The 25,010-nt window shown below is 44.8% G+C and overlaps 1 protein-coding gene across 6 annotated transcripts in view; it reads left to right on the forward strand.

The window, feature by feature from the left end:
• Positions 1-25,010, forward strand: part of Phactr1 (phosphatase and actin regulator 1) — a 431,785-nt gene that overhangs the window by 225,712 nt on the left and 181,063 nt on the right. The window contains exon 1 of one of the 6 annotated variants that reach the window (XM_013349109.2): positions 1,845-2,390. The exons of the other annotated variants lie outside the window; for them this stretch is intronic. Coding sequence (XP_013204563.1) covers positions 2,159-2,390 — 232 coding nt within the window. The 5' untranslated portion in view covers positions 1,845-2,158. Of the gene's footprint in view, positions 1-1,844; positions 2,391-25,010 lie in introns of those variants that run through there. 6 annotated transcript variants of the gene reach the window in all.

Below are 25,010 nucleotides of genomic sequence, written 5' to 3' on the forward strand. Positions count from 1 at the left end.
GCCTCTTGCACATCTTTCTCCTGATTAAAGAGCCCCCACCTTCAGGTCACATTTTTTAATATATGAGCTTTCACTAGCAGCTATGTCCAAGTTTGTTCTGCTACAATCAGATAATACTTGGCCAATTAAGACCAGGACATACAGCCTTGGTTCAGGCTTAGTGTTCAGGGACTAAATAACAGATTGCTTCCAGCCCAGTTGTTTTAATAAGACCAAATGGGGCTTACACAGGTCTTTCTATTCTGACCTGTGAGGCAGAAAGTGGAGCTGGAAAGGCTAGCAATGTTCAAAATAGAATTCAGAAAGGATGTAATGTGATTTGAACACAGTTTCTCTCTTCTTGGCAGAGCTAAGAGGAGACATAGAATGAGGGCAAGGCCTAAGGATTACAAAATGCGTTTGCCCATGACATAATGAGATCCAATCCCTTTGGGCATCTAAACCATATTACAAATGTATATGTCATCTCCCAGATACGGGGTATAATTAGCTGGGGGCCCAGTGATACCACCTGACAGGAGCCGATGCAGTGACATTTCCCTGTGACTGGTCTGGCTGATGATGCAGGTGAGAAGGGAGATGCTCTCAAAGCCCTTGATGGGTGGGCCCTTGTAGGAAAGGGGATGCAAGTGAAGAGATCACCTCGCCAACACCGGCCCTCCTCCCCATCCCTTACATCTGCTCTAGGGCAGAGGATGGCAGCTAGACACCCACTCAACTGTGATAAAAGTGAACCTGGTTGTGTTGGTTTGGACTGTATCTTTGCAGATGGGAAGTGGGACAAGCAGATAATACAATGGTAGGATTAGCATGCCTAGAAACATCACAAGATGTTTAGCTTCCCTCCTGCATTGACTCTTACCTGACAAAGAACCCTTCATGCCAAACCTGTCAACAGGACAAACAGCAGAGACCTGTCTTTTGTGTAGGTTAGTTTTTTTTTTTTTTAATAGCATCCAGAAAGTTCTTGGTGAAAGTGACTGTACCTTCTTTGATTAACTCTATTTTAGTGGGCTCGAAAAGAGGGAGAGGAGGGCAAGGCTGGGGCGCAGAGGGAACAGGATACGATGAGAAAGAACATGGGCTTGGAGTTGGAGACACCTGACTGTAAACACCTGTTTTTGTTAATGCTTCATCAATATTACCATTACCCAGGGACCTTGTTAAATGCTTCAGATTCCTGGGGCTCTACAATGACCTACTAAACCAAAATCTCCTGTACCCAAAGTCTTTTTTTTTTTTTAAATAAGCATTCAAGATGGTTGTGAAGTGTAGCGTCTCAAAGCCTAGATTCCCTGATTTAGGACTAGTCTCAGGATGTCCTGTGAATGAGTGAATGGGTTTAAACATTTTTTTAAAGTCACTCAGAACAATCAAGACTTAAAAAATACGGCCGCGGATTTGCTTTCTTTCGGGTACTGCTCTCTGGAGGTCTCCATAGTGTCACTTGCCTTGCTAAGCCCTTAATCACAGAGCAGTGGCCGCTGAAGCATTCACTCAAATCTGTCAAATCTGTCAAATCGCTAGTGTCCGGAAATTGACGGTTGTTTGAGAATGGGTGGAAAACGGGCTTTCCCATCTGACTGCAACTGAGAACCCTGGAGGAAAGTCCCAATCATCTCGGGGACTTCTACTGGAAGTAAAAATATCAAGGACGCTGTAACAGGTTGTCTAATCCTGGGACGTGGTTGGACCCACCCGACAATATAATTTGTTCTGGCCTCGGTTCCACCCTCGGACTGGGACAGCCGCCTCCTGTAGTACATCTTGCTTGCTTTTAGCAGCGGGAAGCTTGGAAGGGGGGGTGGCTGTGGCATTCTGCCCTGAGTTTCCAGAGAGAAGGTGGCCACAAACCCGGCTGGCTGGAAGCTGCGGGTTTTGCGATTCGCAGAGGGGTGGGGCTGCCCCGAGAGCGAGCCCGGGAGACCCAGAGCGTCGCTGATAGAAGAGCCGCGGGTTCAGCACTCCGCAGCCCTTCCCCGGGGTCTCGGGATTCGCCCCGGCTCGGTGAGGTCAAGACCTCCAGTGCGCCATTCAGCCCCGCCCCGGCCCTCCGTGGCGCTGGTGTAGCGTGGGGGCATGCGGGTGCGGCCAGGGGACGCGAGTAGCAGTGCGCGGGGCGGCTATCAGCGACCGGCCCCGAACGCCCGGGGAGCGGATGGCGGAGCCCACGCGCGCCGCGAAGCCGCGCTGCAGGCAGGGCGTCGTGCCAGGCGCGGGCGCCGCCGTGAAACCCAAAAAGAAAGCTTTTTATTTGCTGAGCATGAAGCCCCCGAAGGACCCCGCCCCCAACAACAATAACAACGTGTCGTTTGTGATCCACTGTCAACTGGGCAAGGAGATCAAGCACATTTGCAGCAACTGCAGCCGGGGGGAGGACGGCCGCGACGGTGAGTGCCCGGCGAGGTGGCGGGAAGGTGGCTCTACCGGTCTACGGTCCCTGGCGCTTCCGAAGTCTGCCACTCGGACAACTGCGGGAACCGCCGATCGCTGCCCCCACCCCCACCCCAGGTCCTGCACTTTGCAGAGTGTCATCCCCAGCCAGTGGGTTTGCAGCAGTCTCTCCAAAAGCAACTGTGGGGATTTGACTTAAGAAGATGGGGGTCTTAAGGGATCTATTCACAGCAGCCCTAAAAGCTTTTTAAAATGTGTTACACCTGCTCCTCCATCCCCCATCTCCCCCACAGCACCCCCATCTCCCCCGCCGCACCCCCATCTCCGCCGGGTCCTTAATTGTGGGATTTGCCGGGTTACATTACTGATGTGGGCTTCCTTCAGGTGGCTTCTCTTGACCCTGTGGGACCCAGCTCACTGAGGATTTGTGGAGTTGTGTGGAATGGAGTCCCTTTAGCGTTAAATGTGGTTGTGATTTTTATATTTATTTGTTTGTTTGTTCTTATTTGTTTTTGAGTGCCGCTACCGCCTTGTGCCCAGTGTGGGGGAGGTGCAGGCAGTGGCCCTGAGTAGAAAAGAGCCAAGGACCAGAGACAGTTGGCCCTGGAGCAGGCAGTAGCCTCCGCTGATGTGAATGTCTGTGTGGTGGCACCTTCCTAGGAGCCTCCAGGTGCTTCTCCAGCAGCTCGCTGAACAGACTCAGGAGGACTGCTGAAGGTCGCAGGAAAAGTTTTAAGCAGCAGATCTGACAGAGGGGGCCTTAGAAGGGCCAGCCCTGCGCTCACCGCCTAGCTCCAGTACACCTGCTTGAGTGGGCAGCTTTCCGATGCTCCCTTTGGAAGAACAGATATTACTTAGACTCCCTCCGGTTCTCTGCTGGCCTCTGAAGTGCTGGGTAATGAAGTGACTGCGGATGGCCTAATGTCTTTTCAAAATTAGAGTCCTGCTAGCTTAATTATAGTTTTCTTTGATTAAAATGTGAGCAGAGGCTGTGCGGTGGGGAGCGAGGCAGTCGAGAGCAAACCGGGACAGTCCTGGAGGTGGGGGGATAGAGCTAAGCTCTTCCGGTTGGGTTTAGAAGAAGAGACTGGTTTCTCAGAAGCACACATTGACGTGCGTTTGTTTCTTCTGCTGACTGCCAACTGGAAACACCAAGATGAATGTGTACGAGCAGATTAATTAGACCCCAGACTAGACCTTTCCCGTGTACTATAATGGAGAAGGCGATGCCAGCCAAGCTACTTATTAAACGCCAGTCATTCTGTTGACTGAATGGTATCCCAAATGGGCTGCTTTCCCATTCGTGGGAGCTGGTTTAAATTAGTGTCTCTGTGCACTGCTATAATAAGGAAAGGCGTGTTTCTACACTCAAGGATGTATGCTTATGTATGTAATTATGAGCTCCATCACTGGTAACATGTGTTGTGTGCTGTTCAAGGGACGCATTATTTTAACCTGCAGTCTGTTTTCTTCTTACGACACATAATGCTTTTCTCCCTAGCTCCAAACTTCAGCCTGCCCTCGGCAGAACATACAGAAGAATGTTCTTCATTCACTTAACAAGTATTTACTTGCTGGCGATCTGTAGATGAGGAGGGCTAAGGTTGTAGTACCTAATTTTTGTCTATTTCTGGACCACTGATGATTCAGTCCTACTGTATGGTATGCTACTTTGTTGAGGGAAATAGAGTGTGGTCCAGTTGGATTCCTTTTTTTTTTTGTGTGTGTGGCACGGACGTCAGAAATTTTTATGAATTCATTCAGTGTGTGTGTATGTGTGTTTGTGTGTGTGGTGTGTGTTGTGGTGTGTGTGGTATGTGTGTATGGTATGTGTGTATGGTGTGTGTGTGGTGTGTGTGTTTGTGTGTGTGGTGTGTTTGTGTGGTGTGTATGTGGTGTGTTTGTGTGTGCGGTGTGTGTGCTTGTGTGTTGGTATGTGTGTGTGTTTGTGGTATGTGTGTATGGTGTGTGTGTCTGTGTGTGGTGTGTGTGTATGTGGTGTGTTTGTGTGTGTGGTGTGTGTGTGTGTGTGTTTGTGTGTGTGTGGTGTGCCTGTGCCACGTCACCCATTTGGAGGTCAGAGAATAATTTCCAGGCGTTAGTTCTTTCCTTCCACCTTTGGGGCTCAGGGATCAAATCCAGGCCTTCCGGCTCTGTGCCAAGTGCTTTAACCTGCTCAGCATTTTACCTGAGCAACAGCTATTTCAAAGAAAATGTATGCTCAGGATTTTCAGGGCACAGACCTCTCCCAGTGGGCCTGTTTGGTAAGGCTCGAGAGAGAAGGACGTTCCTTCCTTCTCCTGTTCGTTCTTCTTCCCAGTGCTGGAGATGAAACAGAAGCCTTAGACAGGTTAGGCAGTACTCTCCTACAAAGCCAAGTTTCCAGCTGGAGAAAGATACTGTGCACAGCGGGTCTGACCTGTGTAGCATCTCCCTTCCTAGGTGTGTCTAGTTCCTTAGCCAACCTTAAAGAGGCCCCTTAGCTGCAGCCATAGAAAACTGTGGCCTGTTTAAGAAGTCTTCCCTTAAAATGACAATTATCTTAAACATTTCAAGCAAATTTTAATAATTTTGCCATCTAAAGAGCTATAACCAAATGTCTTTAGCTGACATATAGTAAGTTTTAGAAGAAAAAATATTCTTGCCTAGTTGAAGAGCATATAAAATTACATTTTAGTCATTATCCTTTGGAATTACATTTATTTATTTGCATATGTATGTGTGTGGACACGGACACCTGCACATGGTATCATACATTTGTGGAGGTCACAGGACATCTTGAAGGAGTTAGTTCTCTTCTTCCAAAATGTGAGTCCCAGGGATTGAACTCTGGCCTTCAGGTCTCTGATGCAGTAAAGACTGAGCCACTTGATGGCCATAGCAATTATCTTTTTGTTTACTTTTAATGTTCTTAATATTTGTGCATCAGTATTAAAGATGGTTTTGATGACCTTATTTTAAGTAGATCTCTTTAATGCTAATACTAACAATAAACTGTAGACGAAACCTACCACTCATTCATGACCAGCTTTTGTTCCTGCCCCTCTTTGCTGTCTGTACTGAAGCTGCTTTCAGATAAGGGAGTGAACTGATGTAATACTTCAGCATGAAAGGCCACAGAGTTTCAAATACAGGATAAAGCAAAGGCAGATAGCATTTTCTCGGGACACTGTATGTTGATTTTTAAATGGCTTTTCTTTCTTCCCCTCCACGGGATGTAGAGACTTTGTAATTGTGGTGTGGTGTGGTGTGGTGTGTGTGTGTGTGTGTGTGTGTGTGTGTGTGTGTGTGTTTATAACTGTGGGTGTGTTGTGTACCTTTGCTATCTCTACAAAGGCAAACCTATCAGAGTCACACATGAGGAGAACCTGCAGAATTTTCTGGTACTTTTCCAAAACCTCTCCTTTACCTATTTGTTAGACAGGCTGGCTGGTAGGAAAAGGGGTAAAATTTATACCTAAATAAAGTACAAATCAAGTGCATTGTATGAGAAGTGATTACATTTCCGCTAAAATTTTAAATTGGAAGTCAATAGAAAAATACTATTTTATTTATAAATGATTGAAAAGCAAGCTTATAGAGAAATCCAATACAAAAGCAAAGTATTTCTGTATATAATTTCATGAACATTTCATATTCTTATTTTAATTCCCTTTGAGTCTTAATCATGGTGAATTATTTTTAGAAAACAGTCTTATTGGTGATAACCTAGATGTGGGTATAGCTCAATGGTAGAACATTGCTCAGCGTGTGTGAGACTGTGGGTTCTAGCCCCAACACCACACACAAACAAAACCTTTCCTGTGAAGATGTTATTTCATTAGAAAGGAACAGTTTAACAATTTTGAGAAATATTTGGGAGGCTCAGTCTTGTTTTTATAGTGATGTTTCAAAAGTAATAAAATGACCGTGGGAAATCAAGGTGTTGTTGATTCATCAATATGTCATCCTGTCTTATTGCACTTAGCTGTGATTCCTGTCTTTGGGCACTCCTATGCTAGCTCAGTGATCCACCTTCTTGATAATGATATTTCTGAGTCAACTCCTATATGATTTCTTTTTAGTTATTGTTTTTAAGGCAGGGTCTCACTGGATATTCAAGGCTTGTCCCAAATGCACATCAATCCTCCTGCCTCAGACTCCCAAATGTAAGGATTAGAGGTGCGCATCACTGTGCCCAGCTCTCCCATGCGAATGTTGAAGGGGGAATTGTCCTGGATCTTTGTGACCATGAACTGTGAACTCTCAGCAGGCCAGTCCTCTTGGGGAGCATGCTCTGTGAGTTTCTATGAAGCACATCCTTGCTCTTTACAGAGAAGATCAAAGACGTGCAGAGTAGCCAGTCCAGCAAGGTCAAGCCACGACTCCATGTCCATGCTGTTAGCGGAAGTGTTCCGGAAGAAGGGAGCAGCTTCTAGCGTTGGTCCACAGCTGGACCCTGGAACTGACAAATACAGCCTCCTCCACTTGCTAGCTGGATAGAATATCACAGTATTATTTACTACATGGAATTGCGAGGATTAAATGAGATAATTGGTACAAAGCACTTAGCATGGTGCCTGGCAAGAGCACATGCTAGAGAAATATTAGCCGTGATTACTATCATTTGTCTGGTTACCGCCAAGTCCAATTTTGCCTTCGGTTTTTCCTTCTGCTGTACTATGCTGCATTGCCTCTTTTGTAATTAAATTTCTTGGCTTTGGTCCAAGATGAAAATACTCACTCTTCTCCATAGCTCATGGTTAAAACATATATTTTTATATCCTAAGTAAAAGAATGCTATGTGTGTACCTAAATTTATAATGATGAAGTCCTTCTATGGACAACTCAGCAGGCAAAGTAGACGACTCGAGATCCAGTTACTTCTCAGGATAAGGGAGCACAGAGAAGAGAGAGGAAGGGGACATAAGGGATGCAGGTGTAGTTTGGCGATAGAGCACTAGCCTTAATGTGGGATCTCCTGAGTTTGAACTCAAGCATGCAGAGAGAGGGTGGGGAAGGTCAGCAAGAAAAACCAAGTGGACTTCGCAGGAAGGGGTGTGGAAACGCAGCCAATTCTACCTTCAAATTCTGTTCAGGAGTCAAGTGCTCGAACAGATGAGATTTGTAAGTTCAGCAGCCTGTCCATGCAAGGCCCTGTCCTGTTAAAGGTGGCTACCAAGCGGAGCATCAACCAGCTATTTAATATCTTTGAAAAACTTGAACTTTTAGTGACAGCAAGAAAGTATCTGTCCTACATCTTGAGGACCCTGGTAACTGTGTGAAGAGGGCAGGAAAGCTTCCCCCAGGAGGAGATGTTTGTATTGGGAGAAAGGAAGGGTTTTTCAGGTCAATCGAGAAAACATTTCAGTAGGGAAAATGGGGGGCTGAAATCATGAAAGAGCACTGTGTATCCAGGAAAGAGAGTTTGCGGGACAATGTGTGGAATATGGCAGGGAATGGCCTGACAACAGGGGTCTGTGCACACAGCGGCCAGTCTTCCAACCGATGACTTGAGAAGCACTGGGAAGATGGAAATCAAAAATATAGAATAGCCAAGAAGCGGAGGTAGATAGTTCAGTCCACTGAAGTTTGAAGTGTCTAAGAGGGAAAGCTGTGGGTTTGGGGAGCAGAAAGGGTGGTAGGTCTCACTTGGAGCAAGAGATATCCCAAAAGACTGAAGGAAGTTGGTGAAGGGTTTTAGATTTCATCTACTAAGCGGCATAGGTTTTTAAGCACAAATGACCTCACCAAGTTACCTTTAAAAACATACTTATGAGCCGGGCGGTGGTGGCGCACGCCTTTAATCCCAGCACTCAGGAGGCAGAGGCAGGCGGATCTCTGAGTTCGAGACCAGCCTGGTCTACAAGAGCTAGTTCCAGGACAGGCTCCAAAACCACAGAGAAACCCTGTCTCGAAAAACCAAAAAAAAAAAAGAAAAAAAACCATACTTATGAAAAACTATACGATACACCAAAGGAGACAGACAGGATACACATCACCTGAAACCTACCGCCAAGACTCCTCACTCCCAAATGATCCTAAGGAACTTTTAAGTAGATTTTTACTACTGTTTTGCTGGTTGTACCTGGAAAGAACCCAGCCATGGAGAGGACTCAGTCACCGTGACTGTTCACAGCTCAGGAAAGAGTATCCCTTGACCTTGAGCAGCCAAGGTCAAAGAATGGAGATCCTGCAGTTTTGGTCTGCACCCAAAATATGTTTTGTATACTTTCAACACCAGAAGTGCAAAATCATTACCTGATTTGACTTTTAGCATACTATCCTTTCTTCATTTCTTTCTCTTATTTGATTTATTTACTTATTTGTTTAGTGTTGTGCTGAAGGTTGAGCTCAGCCTTGTTCACAATAGACAAGTGCCCCATTCATCAACTGTATCCCCCAACCCTCTTTTTGATTATTTTGAAACGGGAACTGACTCTGTGACCCAAGGAGGTTTTAAATTTGCCATCCTCCTGCCTCTACCTGTAATGCGCTCTTGGGGCCACGCTCTACAGTACGGTTCACGAGTTGGGCAAGGAGCTGGAAATTGAAACACACACACACACACAGAGAGAGAGATAGAGACACGGGTAACACCAAGAGTTCCCCTTTATTGTGTTCCAGGGCAGCTTATATATGGTCTCCTGCCACGCCCTAACTCTCAGCTGCAAGCCCACCTGAAACCACTCCTCTGCCATGAGGAACTCCTGAAGGTCTCGGGCTCAGAGCAGCTGCAAAACAAGTTGTTTGCTCAGAGCAGATGCAAGCACAGGGAAACAAGTTGTTTACTCCGGCAGGCAGGGGGTCACAGGCAGTTTAGGGTCTAGGGGTCCACATGCCCTCTGAGTAGCTGGGATTACCATCTTGTACCATCAGGCCTGAATTTAGCGTAACATTCTATTCTTGTGTATGTCTTAATAAATACCTCCATTTAACATCTGCTCCTGTGCACTTTGTTTAAATTAGGTAGCTAAATATTTGTGAAATTTGTAGCTTAACAGAAAGCCACATGTAAAGGTGATGAATCCCAAAGCTTCATCTAGGATCTGTGCATGATACTTCACACGGTGGATAGAGAAGCCTCTACCTGTTTTCTAGCCCCAAATGTTTCTCTCTGTGTTTAACGACCAATACAGATGGAAAGAACTTATTGGACTTGATTGGACCTTTGAGGCTCAAGAAGCATCTAAGGTTTGGGAGCAGGGTGTATCTGTGGAGTAAGCTTTTGCCTGGCATGTTTGAGGCTCTGGATTCAATTCTCTAGTGCTGAAAAAGAAAAGTGTCAGATTGCCAATTTGAAGGGGGGGTGGGAATCTTTGGATGTGCCATTGGTTGTGTATAATGCATTGTTTCTGGCAAGGAGTTGTGATAAAAGCAAAGATGTGTATAGGGTCCAGCTGAAGGCTAGCTAGCCAGGGATAGGGAAAGAGGTGACTGACCTTCCCTTCACCCCTCATGCTGTTGGGAAGGAAAGGAGAGCTCAGTGAGGAAAAGGCTGCAGGTCAGAACCTGGATCTAAGCAAGGATCCGGGTGATAGGATGGAAGAAGAAGAAATGGGTGTGGCGATTTCAGCCCAGTGCAGAAGTCAGCTAGCCTGTTAGCAGTGACTGTAGAAGGACGGATATGGTGGGATTTCCTCAGCGCTGTGCTGTTTCTATACCTAAGGCCAGAGGGAGGGTGGAACATGGCTGCTGGCTGACTCACCTATCAGATAGTGGCGCTACGGTGAACTTGGTGGGAGGAAAGAGAAAAGGATGAATTCATGCCCTGAGAGGACCTGGTCGTCCAGAGAATGATGCTGCTGTGACAGAAGTAATCCTTGGATGTCAGAGAAGATGGAGAACCTTTCTCCTTCTTGGGACAAAAAGTTACCTAGGTCTTAAGAGGAGAGATCACTCTTGAGGTAAATTGTTTTGAATAGATAGGGTCAGACCAACAAATGATCACTTGAGGACAGGATGAAGAGCAAGTGTAGAGCAAAGGTGGAAGGTCCAAGGTCAAGGGTAGAGCCTTCTTAGCCAGAGTCTGTCCATGACTCTTCTTTGGCGTTTTATTTCTAGCATCTTGAACAGTGAGTGCATGGATATTAGGCATGGAACAAAATGAGTTCAATACGTGAATGTGTGTGTCCATGTATTAATTTCCCATCTAGCTGATAAGTGCAAATCTATCCATTAAAATGACTTCAAGGACAATGGCTTGCTGGGGGAAGTGCACAGGAGTTGGGGTGTGGTGAGATTTGAGTGAAGACCATACATGAAGGATTTAGACCTCCATACTTAGAAGTTTGGATTTGCCTCATAACGGAATGTAAGATTCCTTGGGGGGGGAGTTTTTCTTTAGCAGCTTTATTAAGACATAATTCACTCACCATACCTAATTCACTAACTTAAAGCATGTAAGTGCTTTGGGTATATTCACAGAATCTTATATTCAGCCCTAGAGGCAATTGCAAGGCATTTCATCATTCTGTACCTGCCTCCCCAACACTCCAATTCTTTTAGCCAATCTGTCTGATCATCCTATAACTCCCATCTAAGGCAAACAAACACAAATCTATTTTTGGTGTCTGTATGTTTCCCTACTTTGTAAGTTTCATGCAAACGGAATCCTGTCCTATGTAGTTCCTTGTGCCTGGCTTCCTTCACTTCATGTAATTATATTTAAGGCTCAGCATGCTTTATAACATGGATCATGCCTTCTTTTATGGCTAAATGTTTATCTATTGTGTGGGTATGCCAACATTTATTCATCCATCCCTCAGTTGGGTACATGGGTTGTTTCTCCGTGGCTATATGGATATACCATTGTGAACGTTTCTCTGCAAACTTAGATGTAGACGCAGGTCTTCATTTCTCTTCAGTACGTACCTAGGGGTAGAATTGTTGGGTCCTGCAGGAACACATGCATTAATCACTTGAGGAATTCCAGACTGTGTTCCAAAGTAACCTATTTTATTTACGTTTTTGTGTCAATTTATGTGTGAAAGTCTTATTTGTCCACCTCCTTCTGCTACTCATTGGCTGTGACCTGGTTTATAGCCAATTTTAGGTCATTTGAGACAGAATGAGAGAAGGTTCTGAAGCATGTTGGTCAAGAAAGGGTAAAGTGAGACCATTTAAGAGAACTAGTAAGTTTAGAGAAGTTTAGACAGAAGGTTCTCTCTCTCTCTCCCTCCCCCACTCTGTGTGTGTGTATGTATGTGTGTGTGTATGTGTGTGTGATATTTTCTAGTTCATGTATCTTATTTCCTCAAAGATATTAGAAGAGTCTTTTAAAGTTGTGGTCAGCACTTTGAACACTTTAAAGACGACAGCTCAGACACCCAGACCTGCTGTAGTGTTTCTCATGATATTCACTAATGCTACCATGGGTGGGCTGTCCTTCTGGCCCCACATCTGATCTTCTCAGCCATGTTCATGCATGAGAATTGTCCTTCACCAAACCTCTCAGGTAGGGTATTTTGAACAAAGAAGTTTTACTTCTTATACTGAAGAATTGAGGGAAGAAAATGATTCAGGAAAATTAGTACAAAAACCAACCTCCCAAAGCAAGCTATCAACTTGAGATTATCAGAGAGATGGGTGTTTACTTCAAGTGTGGAGGCCCAGGGGACCACTGTTCTCCTCTGCCTATCCTCCAGGCACTTCTGACCCTAGTTTCTTGCACCTGGAAAACGAAGTTGGCTGAGGTGGCTAAACCCTAGGTGGTTGTTTGACCCCAATCTGACCCTAGGACTCCCCATGCCACCTGGATTATCAGTTGAGAAAGTGTGCTATAACTTGAGGTATTTGGAAACATGAACTTGACCTGTCGGCGACCATAGGTACATGTTTATTGGCTCATAGCTCCCCACACCTGCTACACACGGTGGAAGTTCATAAACTACAACAGGGCCCTGAGGAGCCAAAGATGCTCACAGGCCTGTTCTCTGCAAAAACTGTTGGCTAAGCCCTAATGACTGCAAAGTCCCTGTAATTAGAAAATACCATTCATTTCTAAGCAGTTTATCACCATAGTTGATCTTTGCATTGAAAAGGATCCTAACAATTATCCAACCCCTTACGTGTATGTATCGCTCATGCAAATGACAGTTTGGGTCTATAATTTGTGAGATGGACTCTAACCATGATATCTAGACTGCCCTCAGTCTCTTGTCCTAACTTCCGGAGTAGCTCGGACCGTAGGTATGCACCAGAATGCCTGACTCTTAGCATTCTTGTTATTTGTTTGGTGTGTGTGTGTGTGTGTGTGTGTGTGTGTGTGTGTGTGTGTGTGTGTGTACCAAACAAAGTATCATAGGTGACTAATGTCAGAAAAGTCAGGGACCACAGTTGTGTCCCTGATTCCTGGCTCAAGTCTTGGTCCTTTGAAGAGAGTTCATTAGATGTCCCAGAGAATTCAAAACAGGTTGACAATGAAAAGCAACTTAAGAAGAAAGAACCTATCTTTTGAGTTCGGTTTGTGGGTCTCTTTAGCACCCGCCACCTCCACCATGACCTTTCTGTGGGCCTCGGGCTGGCACTGTTTACCAAGGGGACAGGCTTTCTAATCTCCACCTAGGAGCTAGGCATCTCGACTCCCTTATTGTTTTGCTCTGCGGAGTAGAACAATTGCCTGTGCTATTTTGGCACTTCTGGATGTGCTTGCACCATAATTATTTTGCAACCCACAAAAGTCATTATAAAATCAAATAATTATCTTCCAAACAAGCTGTAACCCCAGCAATGGTTGGGGGAGGGGCAGATAGTGGGGTTGGGGTTTCCCGTCTGTAAGTCTTGGCTTTTAAGACTGTGACATTCCACTTCCTATGCACCCCACACACACCTCATTCCTCGTGTGATGGTAGTCTTCTGCTGAGCCCCAGCACCAGGCTCCGCTGAAGGGGAGGCACTTAGCGCAGCCTCAGAGTTACAGGACTATGAGTAGAAGGAGAAAGGGTGGGGAAAGCATGGCTGGATGGAAGGGCTGGGGCTGGGACTGGGGCTGGAGCAGAGTGGAAGAGTGCTTTGCATACATGAGGTCCCTGGTTTAGTCCCTAGTGTGGCCAAGAGGATGGAGCTGGATGGATGGATGGATGGATGGATGGATGGATGGATGGATGGATGGATGGATGATAGATGGGTGGATAGATGGATAAATGGATGGCTGGATGGATAGATGGATAGACGGATGGATAAATGGATGGATGGATGGATGGATGGATGGATGGATAGAGAATGAATATATAAAATAAGTGGAATTCTTCTGGAGATGGAAAATTTAATAAGAAAATCAAGCATACAAACAAAACTGAAAAGAAAACCTCAGCCAATATAAGAATCTAATACCAGTTGCTGGTTGGAATTATAAGAAGCTTACCATGGCCAGACTTCTGGATCTGGAGGGTGACCTCAGAACTAGGCTCTTTTCGAGAGACTTAACCCTGTTGATGGGAAGTGTTGGTCTGATGGATGTCATGGAATCTGTAAATAGCACTAATTCACATTAAGTGAAACCTCATCATCCAATGGCAGAACTCCTCAACACTGTGGAGGGGTGGATCAGAGAGCAACAGGCAGCCCCAAGGATCTGTCACACTTTCAAGAAGCAGGCTTTGCCTATCTCAGCGCCCACTGATGGATGAGTCTCCTCTCCAGCCACAGTAAATGAAACCCGCCACAAGACAGAAGTGCCTCGTTTCCCAGAGAAGCACACGGTGAATCATTTTGGCCACCCAAAGCCCTTCTGAATTCCCCTCCAGAACAAACAGTATGCTACACTTTTCTCCTAGCCTTAGTGTGGATTTTTTTCATGTACTGTTAAACAGCCTGTGGCCACCACCCAGACTCAAAGGTCACCCAGAAAGACACTCAACTGTCTCAGATATCCAAAGCTGAAAGAGACTCTTTACAGTGAGAAAAGTAACGAGCAGCAGGCTCCTCGGCCCCTCTCACCTTGTCCTGGATCGTTGAGTTGAACCTGTGCACAGAATCATATTTATCTTGGTAAGGCTGTAAGAGGTGACTTGGGGTATCTAGTGAGCAATGAAATACGAGTCTTGGCTACTGCCTCAGAAGACGAAATGAAGGGGGAGGATGGAATATCTTATGCAAGAAATAAAAATAACAGCAAGAACCGTACAGTAGAAGATCTCTCCTCTGGCAGAAGTACAGGCATCTAGAAGACATTTGCATAAAAGCCAGAGGGAAGGAGCTGGTCTCCGCGGGAGCTCAGGATGGTGGAACCTGTCCCTACAGTGTCTGAGAGCTGGGCAGCCCTGAAGAATCTCAGCGCTTTGCTCTGCTCTAGCCCACCTCAGTGAACTGCATTATACAGTGTCTGTATGTCTCTGGAAGATCAACAGTCCCTTGTTATGAGGGCCATCATGGTCCCAGTTTTAATTTCAGGAAGATGATAAAATATCTAATAGGGCAGCTGTGACACGTGTAAGGCTGAACAAATTGAGTCGGGATGACGGGGGTGTGTGTGTGTGTGTGTGTGTGTGTGTGTGTGTGTGTGTGTTACATTCCAGGTAAAGTTGGCTTGAGGAAAAACTGACATAGCACAAATATATTAGCTGAAAATTTATATCACACAATGTATACATGAACGAGAATATAATATTTTTTGAACTCAGATTATGTCAAGAATAATGTTTCCTCTTATGCCAGGCGTAATAATGCTACCCTCCAATAAGAACAATGCATGATATAATACGCTTGAAAATGCCAGAACAAAACTGTTTCTTATGCAAAGCTAAAAATTAATTTTAAAATAGTAGAAGTGGGTGGGGTCGGTATTTCAGAAGACAGGAACCAATGGGAGAAGAGAGAAGGGAAGTGAGAGTAATGGGGCCGAGAATATGATGAGAGCATCAGCAGGATATCCAACCTGTGGTCCCTCATACTTCCCAGGATGTGTCGGTGACAGTGTCATACCGCCAAATCAAAAGTTTGGCATACGTTTTATCCATTGTACCCGTGTAAAAATGCCATAAGCCTATTCTATTACACAAGCAATATACTATTAAATTTTTTAATTAAAAAAATAATCACCTTCTTTTAAAAGCCATCAGCTTAAAATGAGGTTAGATCAAGAATCCATTCTGCCTGCTCCCCTCTTGGCATTTCCGAGGGCTCTGGAATTTGCCTTTGGATTGTAAACAAATGTCAAGGACCTAACTAGGAGTGGCATGTATCGCGCAAGCATGTGGTGGATGGGCCAGCATTCGTTACTGGCCCCCAACCAGAAGCTAGCTGTGAATTAAGTCGTCAAAATTTACTTAGAAAATACACAGTCTCGAATCTCAGCAAGGTTCAGCCCGGAGGAGTCATCTCACCATCGGTTCAGCAAAAAGGCAGGGTTTATTATTTTTTTTCATAATCCTAAGGGTGCAATTCCTGGCAGTGTTTACCACAGAGAAGGAATTAGCAACCTCAGGGGATAAGGGAGCCAGAACTAGACTCCTGTAGCTTCACCAGAGAACCCCTGGGCTGTCACCACCCCCACTATGCATGCCCCCACACACACTTTGGTTTCATGCTTGTGAAATGGGGTGCAGGATAGGAGGACCAAGCTTGTTTCCAGAGTCCTGAGAGAATCTAGGGAGCAGGCATCTGGGAATCTTCCACAGACAGGAACATGGGTTTTGTGGTTTTGTATCCATGGAGCTGGCTTGATTCAGAAGGAAGATGGAGGCAAAGTTCTCTTTTCTCCTGGGATACTCCTCTCCATTGTAATACACAAGGATGGGGGTGCTGAACAGACTGTGTGACTCACAGGGCCTGGAGGTGAAGACACAGAGAGCTACATTGCTGAGCTAAAGGGACAGATGTCACATGGTGGCTGCAGCATCTTTGTGCTGTGATTTTCCTCACCCCTGTGCCTGGTAGAGCCCTGTTCAGCCTCTGGAAGTCAAAGGGCAGTGGCCTGCTTCTCGAGGATGGTCTCTAGAGGCTGCTGCACAGCCCGGCATGCCTCCCCAGTGGCCCTTTCTCTGTGGAAAGGTCTAGGGTAGTCTTGAGGGTGTGCTGCTCTTCTTCAGAGTTCACAGTTCTCTGCTTCTTCTGCCATTGTTTGGCAGCTCCAGATGGCAGAGAAGTTTTACAATTAACAACTGCATGTGAAACTTAGAGATAAAAAAAAATCCGAAAGGAAAGGGACTAGTTGAAGACAAATGGGGAAAACTACAGTGTGTACTTCTGTGTGGTCTTACCCAGATGCCTCTGTACTTTTGTTGCCTTATGGAAATGCAGGTCATTATTATAATGTTGAGATACATTTTTTTTTCTCTCACAAAAGTTTTGGTTAGTTTTAAAGTTACAGGAAAGTTACAGTTTTCTGCTTCCTATCTAAATATAAAGCAAAATCAATAGTGTTTTTGTTCAGTTTCTGAGGTGGTGGTGACAGATTCTTCCATTTGTTTTTTAAATGCTGATGGGAATAGGGTCTGGGCCAAAGCTAGTCCTGTTGATAGAGAGGCCAGCAAAAGTGCAGCTCTCTCTGCCCAGACTTCTGAAGGAGAGAATGTCTCTTTGCTGTTGTAAGTGGTTCTAAGTGTTATAACTTGTAAGTGTTTTAAGGCTGTAAGTGTGTGTGCTTCTTTTCCAAAGTTTATCTTATTGTGTGCTTCCTTTTATTTATCTGATTGATTGGCTTTTGGTCTTGTGTGGTGTGTTTGTAAGTGTATGCGTGCTCATATGCACACAGGCACACACGTGAACACTGACTATTCTAAAGGGCATTGGTTACCTGTGATATTTTCCCAAAAGCTCCCAACCCACCAAACAAGAGTGCCAGGCACAGTGTTGCATACCTATAGTCCAGGCTACCCCAGAGCTCAGGAGTAAGGGCATAAGATAGCCTGAGCTTGAGCATAGCGGGGGGGGGGGGGGTGGAGGTTGGGGGGTGACACTGTGAGAGTCTGTCTCAAAATAGAAATAAAACAAACAATAAACTCAACCACCCAACCACCACCACCAGCAGCAAAAGTTCTAAATGTAGCATGCACATCTGTAACCTCAACACGGGGCAGGCTGGGGCAAGTGGATTTCAGTTTGGGGGCTGGGTATATAGCTTTGTCGATAAGAAAGCCTGAGTAGTGGATGCCAATTAAATGGTTGACTTGATTGGAAGTTTACTTCATTTGATCTGGGTGTGAGGGGCATCATCTGTTCCATAGCTAGACTATTTGTTCCCACCCCGTGCCAGGCTGGGGATTTTGAAGACCTTGTGACCTCAATACCCGGAACAATTTGGATCAGGATGTCTAAAGTATTTTATTCCAGTAAAGTCTTCATTTTGGAGGACAGCATCCCACACATTGTGGGGTGCTTGGCAGCATCCTAGCCTCAAACACATGGATGTCCTAAGCATCATCCCCCACACTGTGACAGAGGTGTCTCTAGATACTACCTGATGTCCTCTGGATGAGTCTATTGCTACAAGGTGAGATCCACAGACTGGGTGGGTTGTGCTGAGAGAACTCACCAAAGCAAGAGATCAGTGTGGGTATAGTCTCACGGGAGGCTTTTTCTGCAAGAGTACTGGTTTGGACAGAGATAATCAAGAGGAAAGCAATCCTTAGTTGGTAAATACTATGACATAGGAAAGGAGAGAGGAGAGAGGAGTCACTCCCCTGGTGTTACGGACTATAAACAACATCTCCTCCTCATTTTCCTTTGCCAAAGTCACTGTCAATTACAGGAATTATCTGTGACCTTACCCAGATAGGGGAGAGACATTCTTTGTCTCCGCGTGGTAGAAAATAAGATAAGGTTGGAGGGATTAAACAATATGGCTCAGTTTCTTCAATTGTAAGTGTCAAGGTTATGATTTCAAATTAGATCTTGTACTACAAGACAGTATTCAAATGATATGAATCAGGAATAACAGCAATTGGCTTAAAGGATGACAAGTGATGTGTGTGTGTGCGCGCGCGTGCGTGTGTGTGTGTGTGCGCGCGCGCGCGTGCGCGTGTGTGTCTAGCCTTAAGTAGATGCACTATCAAAAACAGCAGGTCTTCGGCAGGGAGGGTAGGGTGGAGAGGATGTGTGGGATTCATGCTGCGGTGTGGGGGGACAGGATTGCTCTGCGTAGGTTGAGGAGTGTGGAGCTGGAAAGGCAACGGTTAGAGAGATGAAGATAGGTGGAGCTTGGCCAAAGACACTTGTGGGAAGGTCAGAGGAGGGAAACAAAGGCTAAACAGAATTTCAGGAAGGTCAGGCATGATGGTTGTCCTGGTTAGAGATCTTTTTTTTTCAACATGACAAAAAGCCAGTGTCATCTAGCAAGAGGAAGATTCAGTTGAGAGAATGTCTCCATCAGATTGACCCATAGACAAGCCTGTGGAACATTTTCTTGATTAGTGATTGATGTGGGAAGTCCCAGGGTACTGTGAGTGGTGCCACCCCTTGGCAGGTGGTCCTGGGGGAGGAGTGGTATAAAAAAGCAGGTTGTGCAAGTCAGGAGGAGCAAACCAGTAAGCAGCATTTCTCTGTGGCTGCTGCATCAGCTCCTGCCTCCAGGATCCTGCTTGAGTCCCTGCTCTGATTTCCCTTGATAATGAACTTTTACCTGGAAGTAAAAACCAGACAAATCCCCTCTTCCTCGGGTTGCTTTTGATCATGGTGCTTAACGAAGCAGTAGAAAGCAAACAAGGACAGTGGTCCATACCTGCAATTCCAGCACTCAACAGGCAGAGGCAGGCAGATGGTAAGTGCAACGGTAGCCTGAGATAGGTAGGAAGTTCTAGGTTAGCCTGTGTCACACAGTGAGGCCTAGTCTCAGACAAGCAAGCAAACAGAAGAGAAATAAAAGCTTAGAGGTTAGATGAATAATTCCTACTAACTACCCATGGAAAAGCATGAGGTGAGCAGGAGGCAGGCTGGATCTTAAGTTATGAGAGTTCATCCGTCATAGGTGACTCTGGCCTCACATAAGGTCTTGGGTTCGAGTTCTCTTCTATGGCTCACTTGAATAAATACTGTGCTGTTAAAAATGGGACCCAGGACCTGGGGCATTCTAGACAAGCTCTCCACCTCTGGATCTTTCCCCCAGGACCCTGGGACTCCTTTCTTATTGTTTAATAATAAACTCTCATATGCCCCCTCTTCGGATGCAGCCCCTGCTCTGCAGTATTCCTGTGTTCTTCACTAGTCACTCACTAGTGAAGCCAGAGTAGGCACCTCACCTTTTAGATCTGGAAACTGAGGCTCAGACAGGTTTAATAACCTGCCCGCCTCTGGCTCCTCAGAACTCTGCCCAGCCACCCGCTGAGCAATCTGCTAGGTACCATGGACAACTTTCTCTTCTGTCATCTGGAGACATCAAGAGCCTCTTGGTTTGCTCATCTGTGATTTGACGTGTCTTGAGTTTATGAAACTCTCTTGGTTCTACTCTTATGTTTCATGAATAATAAAGTTTGCTTTCTGGACAAATCAGGCATGATTCACTTGCTTAATTCAGTCTAGTGAAGGTGTTTTTCTGTTAAAAGGAGGTGGGTTTTCAACACTTCTTCCTGCTGAGCACCTTGGCTAACTCTCCTCTCTGAGGTCTTGCGGGGCCTGCTTACCTGTGCCTCCCCTGAGGGTATGACCAAGTTTATTAATTTTATGATTATTATTATTATTAACTTATTGTTGTGTATGATGTTGTACGTGAATTGATGCACGCAAATACCACCGCGCACACGTAGACATCAGAGGACAACTTTCAAGTGTCCGTTCTTGCCTTACACTCTGGGATCTGAATGGAGCTGGGGTTATTCAGCTGCATGGCGGGCATCTTTACCCAGCGAGCCATCTCACGAGTCCTGTTTTGTCCACTTTAAAAAAAAAAAATCTGACCTAGGACTTACCACAGGGCAGGGAACCCTGACTGCCCATTGGACTGGAGAGGGAGGGGGAGAGGAGTGGGGGGAGGGGGAGAAGGGTGGGAGGACGGGGAGGGAAATGGGAGGCTGGGAGGAGGTGGAAACTTGAGAAATTAATATCTATATTAAAAAGAAATAAAAGTAAAAAATAAAAAAATAAAAAAAATTTAAAAAATATATTAAAAAAATAAAAAAATAAAAAAAATCTGGCATGCAACTTGTGAGGAAACTGATCATTGTTTTCCTTTTTGCTAAGTTCTTTCCCACAGCAAGGAGATGAGGCTTCCTAAGTTCGCTTGTTGCTTTCCAGAGGCTGGGGAGAAAGAAGGGGATGGATTACTGGGTGAGGAACTCTGGCCAGGCAGAAGCGGGCACCCTGTTGTGTCAGTGGGTAGTGTGAGGGCCATCTAGAACGGCATGCACTGATTTTGAAGAGCCCAAAGGAAGGGTTTCTGCTACGAAGAAATGGTAACCGTAAGTGGGTGTGGGATTTTAGCCTGATTTAAAAATTGTATAATACCTTGTTACTCTGTACAAATTGTATATTTTTGCACATCAGTTTAAAACAAATTTAAAGCTTTGCAACAGTGTGATTCCTCAAGATGGATACCAGCACAAAGGAATAGCAATGCTCACTGAACTGGCTGGGATAGCAGTGTTCACCAAACTGGCTGGGATAGCAGTGCTCACCAAAACTGGCTGGGGTAGCAGTGTTCACCAAACTGGCTGAAATGGGTTTAGGAGCACAGCATCGGGTTGATGTTACTCCATATTAAAGAGTTTAGGCAGGTGCTAGGAAACCTTCCCTTTAGAGACCAGCAGATAGTAAAAGTTTTACGCTTTCACCATATGGTCTAGGACTTGTACAGCAACTGCAGCTATAAGCAAGATATAAGTGAGTGAGGTTAGCTATGTGCTAATAAAACTTTATTTACAAAGAGCACCAAATAAATCAGATTTGAAATGAGGGTCATAGGATATCTACCCCAACCGTTCTCCAAGGGATGCTAGAACAGACAGAGATCTCAAGTATGTCACCTGAAGCTATGTGACCTTTCTTAGATCGTGCCTCAGTTTCTGCATCTACAATATGGTGAGTCTACTGGCATCTGTATATTGGGTTGATGGTAGGATTAAATGAGATTATATTGTCCACCAATAGGCACAAACTCAAGCATACAAGCACTCAGTAGATAGTGGATATTATTTTAAATATTTTCTCTCTTCCTGCTCTTTTTATTTCCTGCCTTTCATTGTGTTAAGTAAATTGACCTCAAATCCTTGCCTGCGGTGCTCTCATCCAATGTTCATTTGCATTCACCTGTCAATAGCTCCAGATTTCTTGAGCTTGAAAGATAATGTATATGTTAGTGACTTCTAGCAACGTGCAAACAGAGAATCCCAGGCACGTTACCCACGGGGCCTGGCACCTAGCCTAACATGCTGTGCTGATGTAGCTGATGGGGGAGGAAGGAAGCGTGAAGAATTACAAGATGAAGAATGTGGGAAAGAATGAACTGATGCCTTGGAAATCTTGCAGAATTTCAATTAAATAGGAAATCTGATGGGGGAGATTTTAGCATTATGTGTGCATAAATAGCTCCGCTTTTCACATGTGGAATCAATTAACCACTTGGCTCTGTTAATTAGGGATTCCCTGAAGTGGAATCCATCGCTCATAAACTAGGAACACTAAAACCCGTCAAAGCGCTCGCTTTCCAAACGATCTATTTATGTTAGAGCGGAACCAAGGAAGACAAATCACACATGCAAAGCAGCTGTCTGCTGGGGTGAAGCGCCTTCTCCTCTCTATAGACTGAGGATACTCATGGCGAACAGTCGCTCCTGTGCTGAGTCAGTGAGCATCTCACGATGCGCTGCCGAGGTGAAGGAGGAGCTTCCGCACAGCCTCCAGCTTCATACCAGGGCATACTCAGGTAGAGAGAGCAAGACCCCACAGCTCTAGTGCCGCCACTTGAACCAGGCCTTTTCCATGTGGGAGATAGCCCTGTGCCGTGTGGGATAAACACCCACTTCGTCCCCTCCCCCATTAGAAGGCCAGGAACAAACCCCACCTTAGCTGTACTGGTGGGTAATACCCCTGGGCCTTGCTTAATGTCCAATAGGAGGCAAACCCATCCCCAAATTGCAAACCACTGTTATAGATAAGTAATTTAAGAGTCCTTGAGATGAGCAATGGCATATACCTATTTCTGATTTCTCAAGAGAGTCTTGTTTTCATATATTCTGTTCATTGGCCCAATAAGTATGCCTCAACCAACCTGGATGGCCCTCTATCCTGATTTTTTTTTAAAAAAATTTAATTGTAAAATCTAGTGATCATGCCTATATAGTTAGCTCTTAAAATGTGAGCACATTTATTGTGTCATCACTCACTCTGTGTGTTGTCACGTGTCTGGGTGAACATAGAACCAGAAGAGGGCATTAAATCCCCCAGAGTTAGAGCTACAAGTGGTTGTAAGTTGCCTTGTGTGGGTGCTGGGAAACAATCTTGGGTCCTCTTCAATAACAATAGGTTCTCTTAGCCACTGAGCCATCTCTCTAGTCCCAGAACAATCGATTGTGGTTGATGGGATTTTTCCCATATCAGTGGTGAAAAGGTTAATCCTTTATGGTGGAGTTGCATATTATACAACTATCGATTGTCTTCATAGTGTGTCAGATGTAATGTGCACAGGCAGAGGCAGCTGTTTGAGCGAGTATTTTTCTTTCTGTCTACCCGGATGCCTCTCAGGGAAGCTGTTCATAATGACTGAAGGACATTCATTATCTTTAGGGGACATTTCACTGGCTAATAAGAGTAGTTCTCATGACTTGAAGCAGGTAAAGTAGCCACTTGGTGAAATTGGTTTTGCCAACAATGAAAACTGTAATCAAGCTGTGTCCTCCTGGCATGCTCCTAGGCCAGGTGCTGTCAAGAAGCGTGACTGTTTCTCGTGTAAAAAAAAAAAGCTCAGCTGAAGAGAGGGGAGAGGTTACATTCACATCAGGTCTTGAAGATACTTACGTTAGGATATGCATGCAGATTTCCTCATCGCTATCCATGAGACTGACAGAATTGACTAGTCTAATAAAATACCACATTTTCAGTATCACAGAAAGCAATTCAGAAACTACAATGCTTTGTTAAATGTTGTAGAATAGTCATGGTGGTATTTTCCTGCCATTATACAACTGTGGAATAATTTTGACAAATTATTTATGGGCCTATTCTTATATTTATCATTCATTAAAGAGACAGGTTTTTGCACTGAGCATGAGGGCTTGGAGATTTTGTTATGGTCCATAGTCTTTTTAATCATCTGAGCATGTATAAAATATGGTTATTTTTGAGCTTGCTATAGTTTCCTCATGTCTATGGAGTGTGTATATATATATATAATGTGTGTGTAGTATATATGTAACATATATAATACATACATACATATATATGCGTGTGTATATATAAATACAGGTGTGTATGACTCCTGCTGCTGTCACCATCCCTGTTTGACTGGGAGGAACTGTGAACAATAAATGACAAAGCGATCCCTTGTTTATCAGCTCTCTGTCCTTGTGAAACCACTGCTGGGCAGTGGAATAAACCCTGCTGCCTTGTCCACATTCAAGATTCCTCTTTCCATGTGCACAGAAAATCGGTGGTGATTTTGTTTATGAAACACTACGTTGTAAACTGTGTGTCGTCTCGAACTATAGAAAATAAGTTTGACTTTTGTTGTTATTTTGGACTTCTGGTCAACATTTTTAGTTAAAGAAAAAAATCTCAACTTTGTAAAACTTACAAAAAAAAAAAAGCAGTTGGATGTGGTGATGCCCTCCTGTAATTAGAGGCTGAGAAGGTTTGAGAGCTCAAAGCCAGCCTGGGCTACATAGTGAGACCTTGTTTCAAACAGCAAGACAGAATTGTCACTTTGGAGCTGGTGTCACAGATGTATGGAAGAGTGCTTGCCTAGCATTTATGAAGTCTGTGGTTCATAAGCCAGCATTACATATATTTTTTTTAAAAAAAGACTTTACTTTCATTCCTGAATATCATAAAATGAACCGACCTCCTCCAGATTTCCCATTTCTCCAGCATTAAGGCATCAGTCTTATTAGACAGCTACTCTTACACAGAAAGGCAGCTCAGACCAGCAAGGTCTCAATAAAGGCCCTGACTACAGATTCTATACAGGCAGATAAATGCAGAATTGATACAGAAAAGTCCCACAGAAAGAATCAGCAGCACTATGTAGGACTCAGAATCTTGCCCAACCCAGACTCCAAAATATTAACAACACGGAATTACCTGTCAGTTCTTAACCATTGGATTTGCAGAGGCCGTAGTATCTGCACCACTACCTCTTGGCAGAGTCCTAGCTTGGCAAAATAGACTACGTTATCCCACCCTCCACCCCTGTACCTCTTTCCAGTCCCAACTACACCACAGCTGGAACTCTGGTTTCCTTTTGAGTTCATGGTGCAGCGGTTGCATATCCTTGGCATATCTGAGCTGATGTTATCACGAGAATATCACATAGCAAAATATAATTACCAGTTTTATGGACAACATTTCCCTAAGGAGCCATCTGTTAAGAAGCTCCCCTGAAATTCTGGGTCCTTGGACAGAAAGCTGTAGGCAGCAGCCGCTGGCAATTATTTTCATTTTCGTAGCAGCCCCAGATGTTTATTTCTCGCTGTTTACCCTAGTTGGCTAGCCTCGGCTCTGATGCTGTTTATTTCTCGCTGTTTACCCTAGTTGGCTAGCCTCGGCTCTGA

This window comes from Microtus ochrogaster, chromosome 16, assembly GCF_000317375.1.
Source record: "Microtus ochrogaster isolate Prairie Vole_2 chromosome 16, MicOch1.0, whole genome shotgun sequence".
In the NCBI taxonomy this organism is placed as follows: Eukaryota; Metazoa; Chordata; class Mammalia; order Rodentia; family Cricetidae; genus Microtus; species Microtus ochrogaster.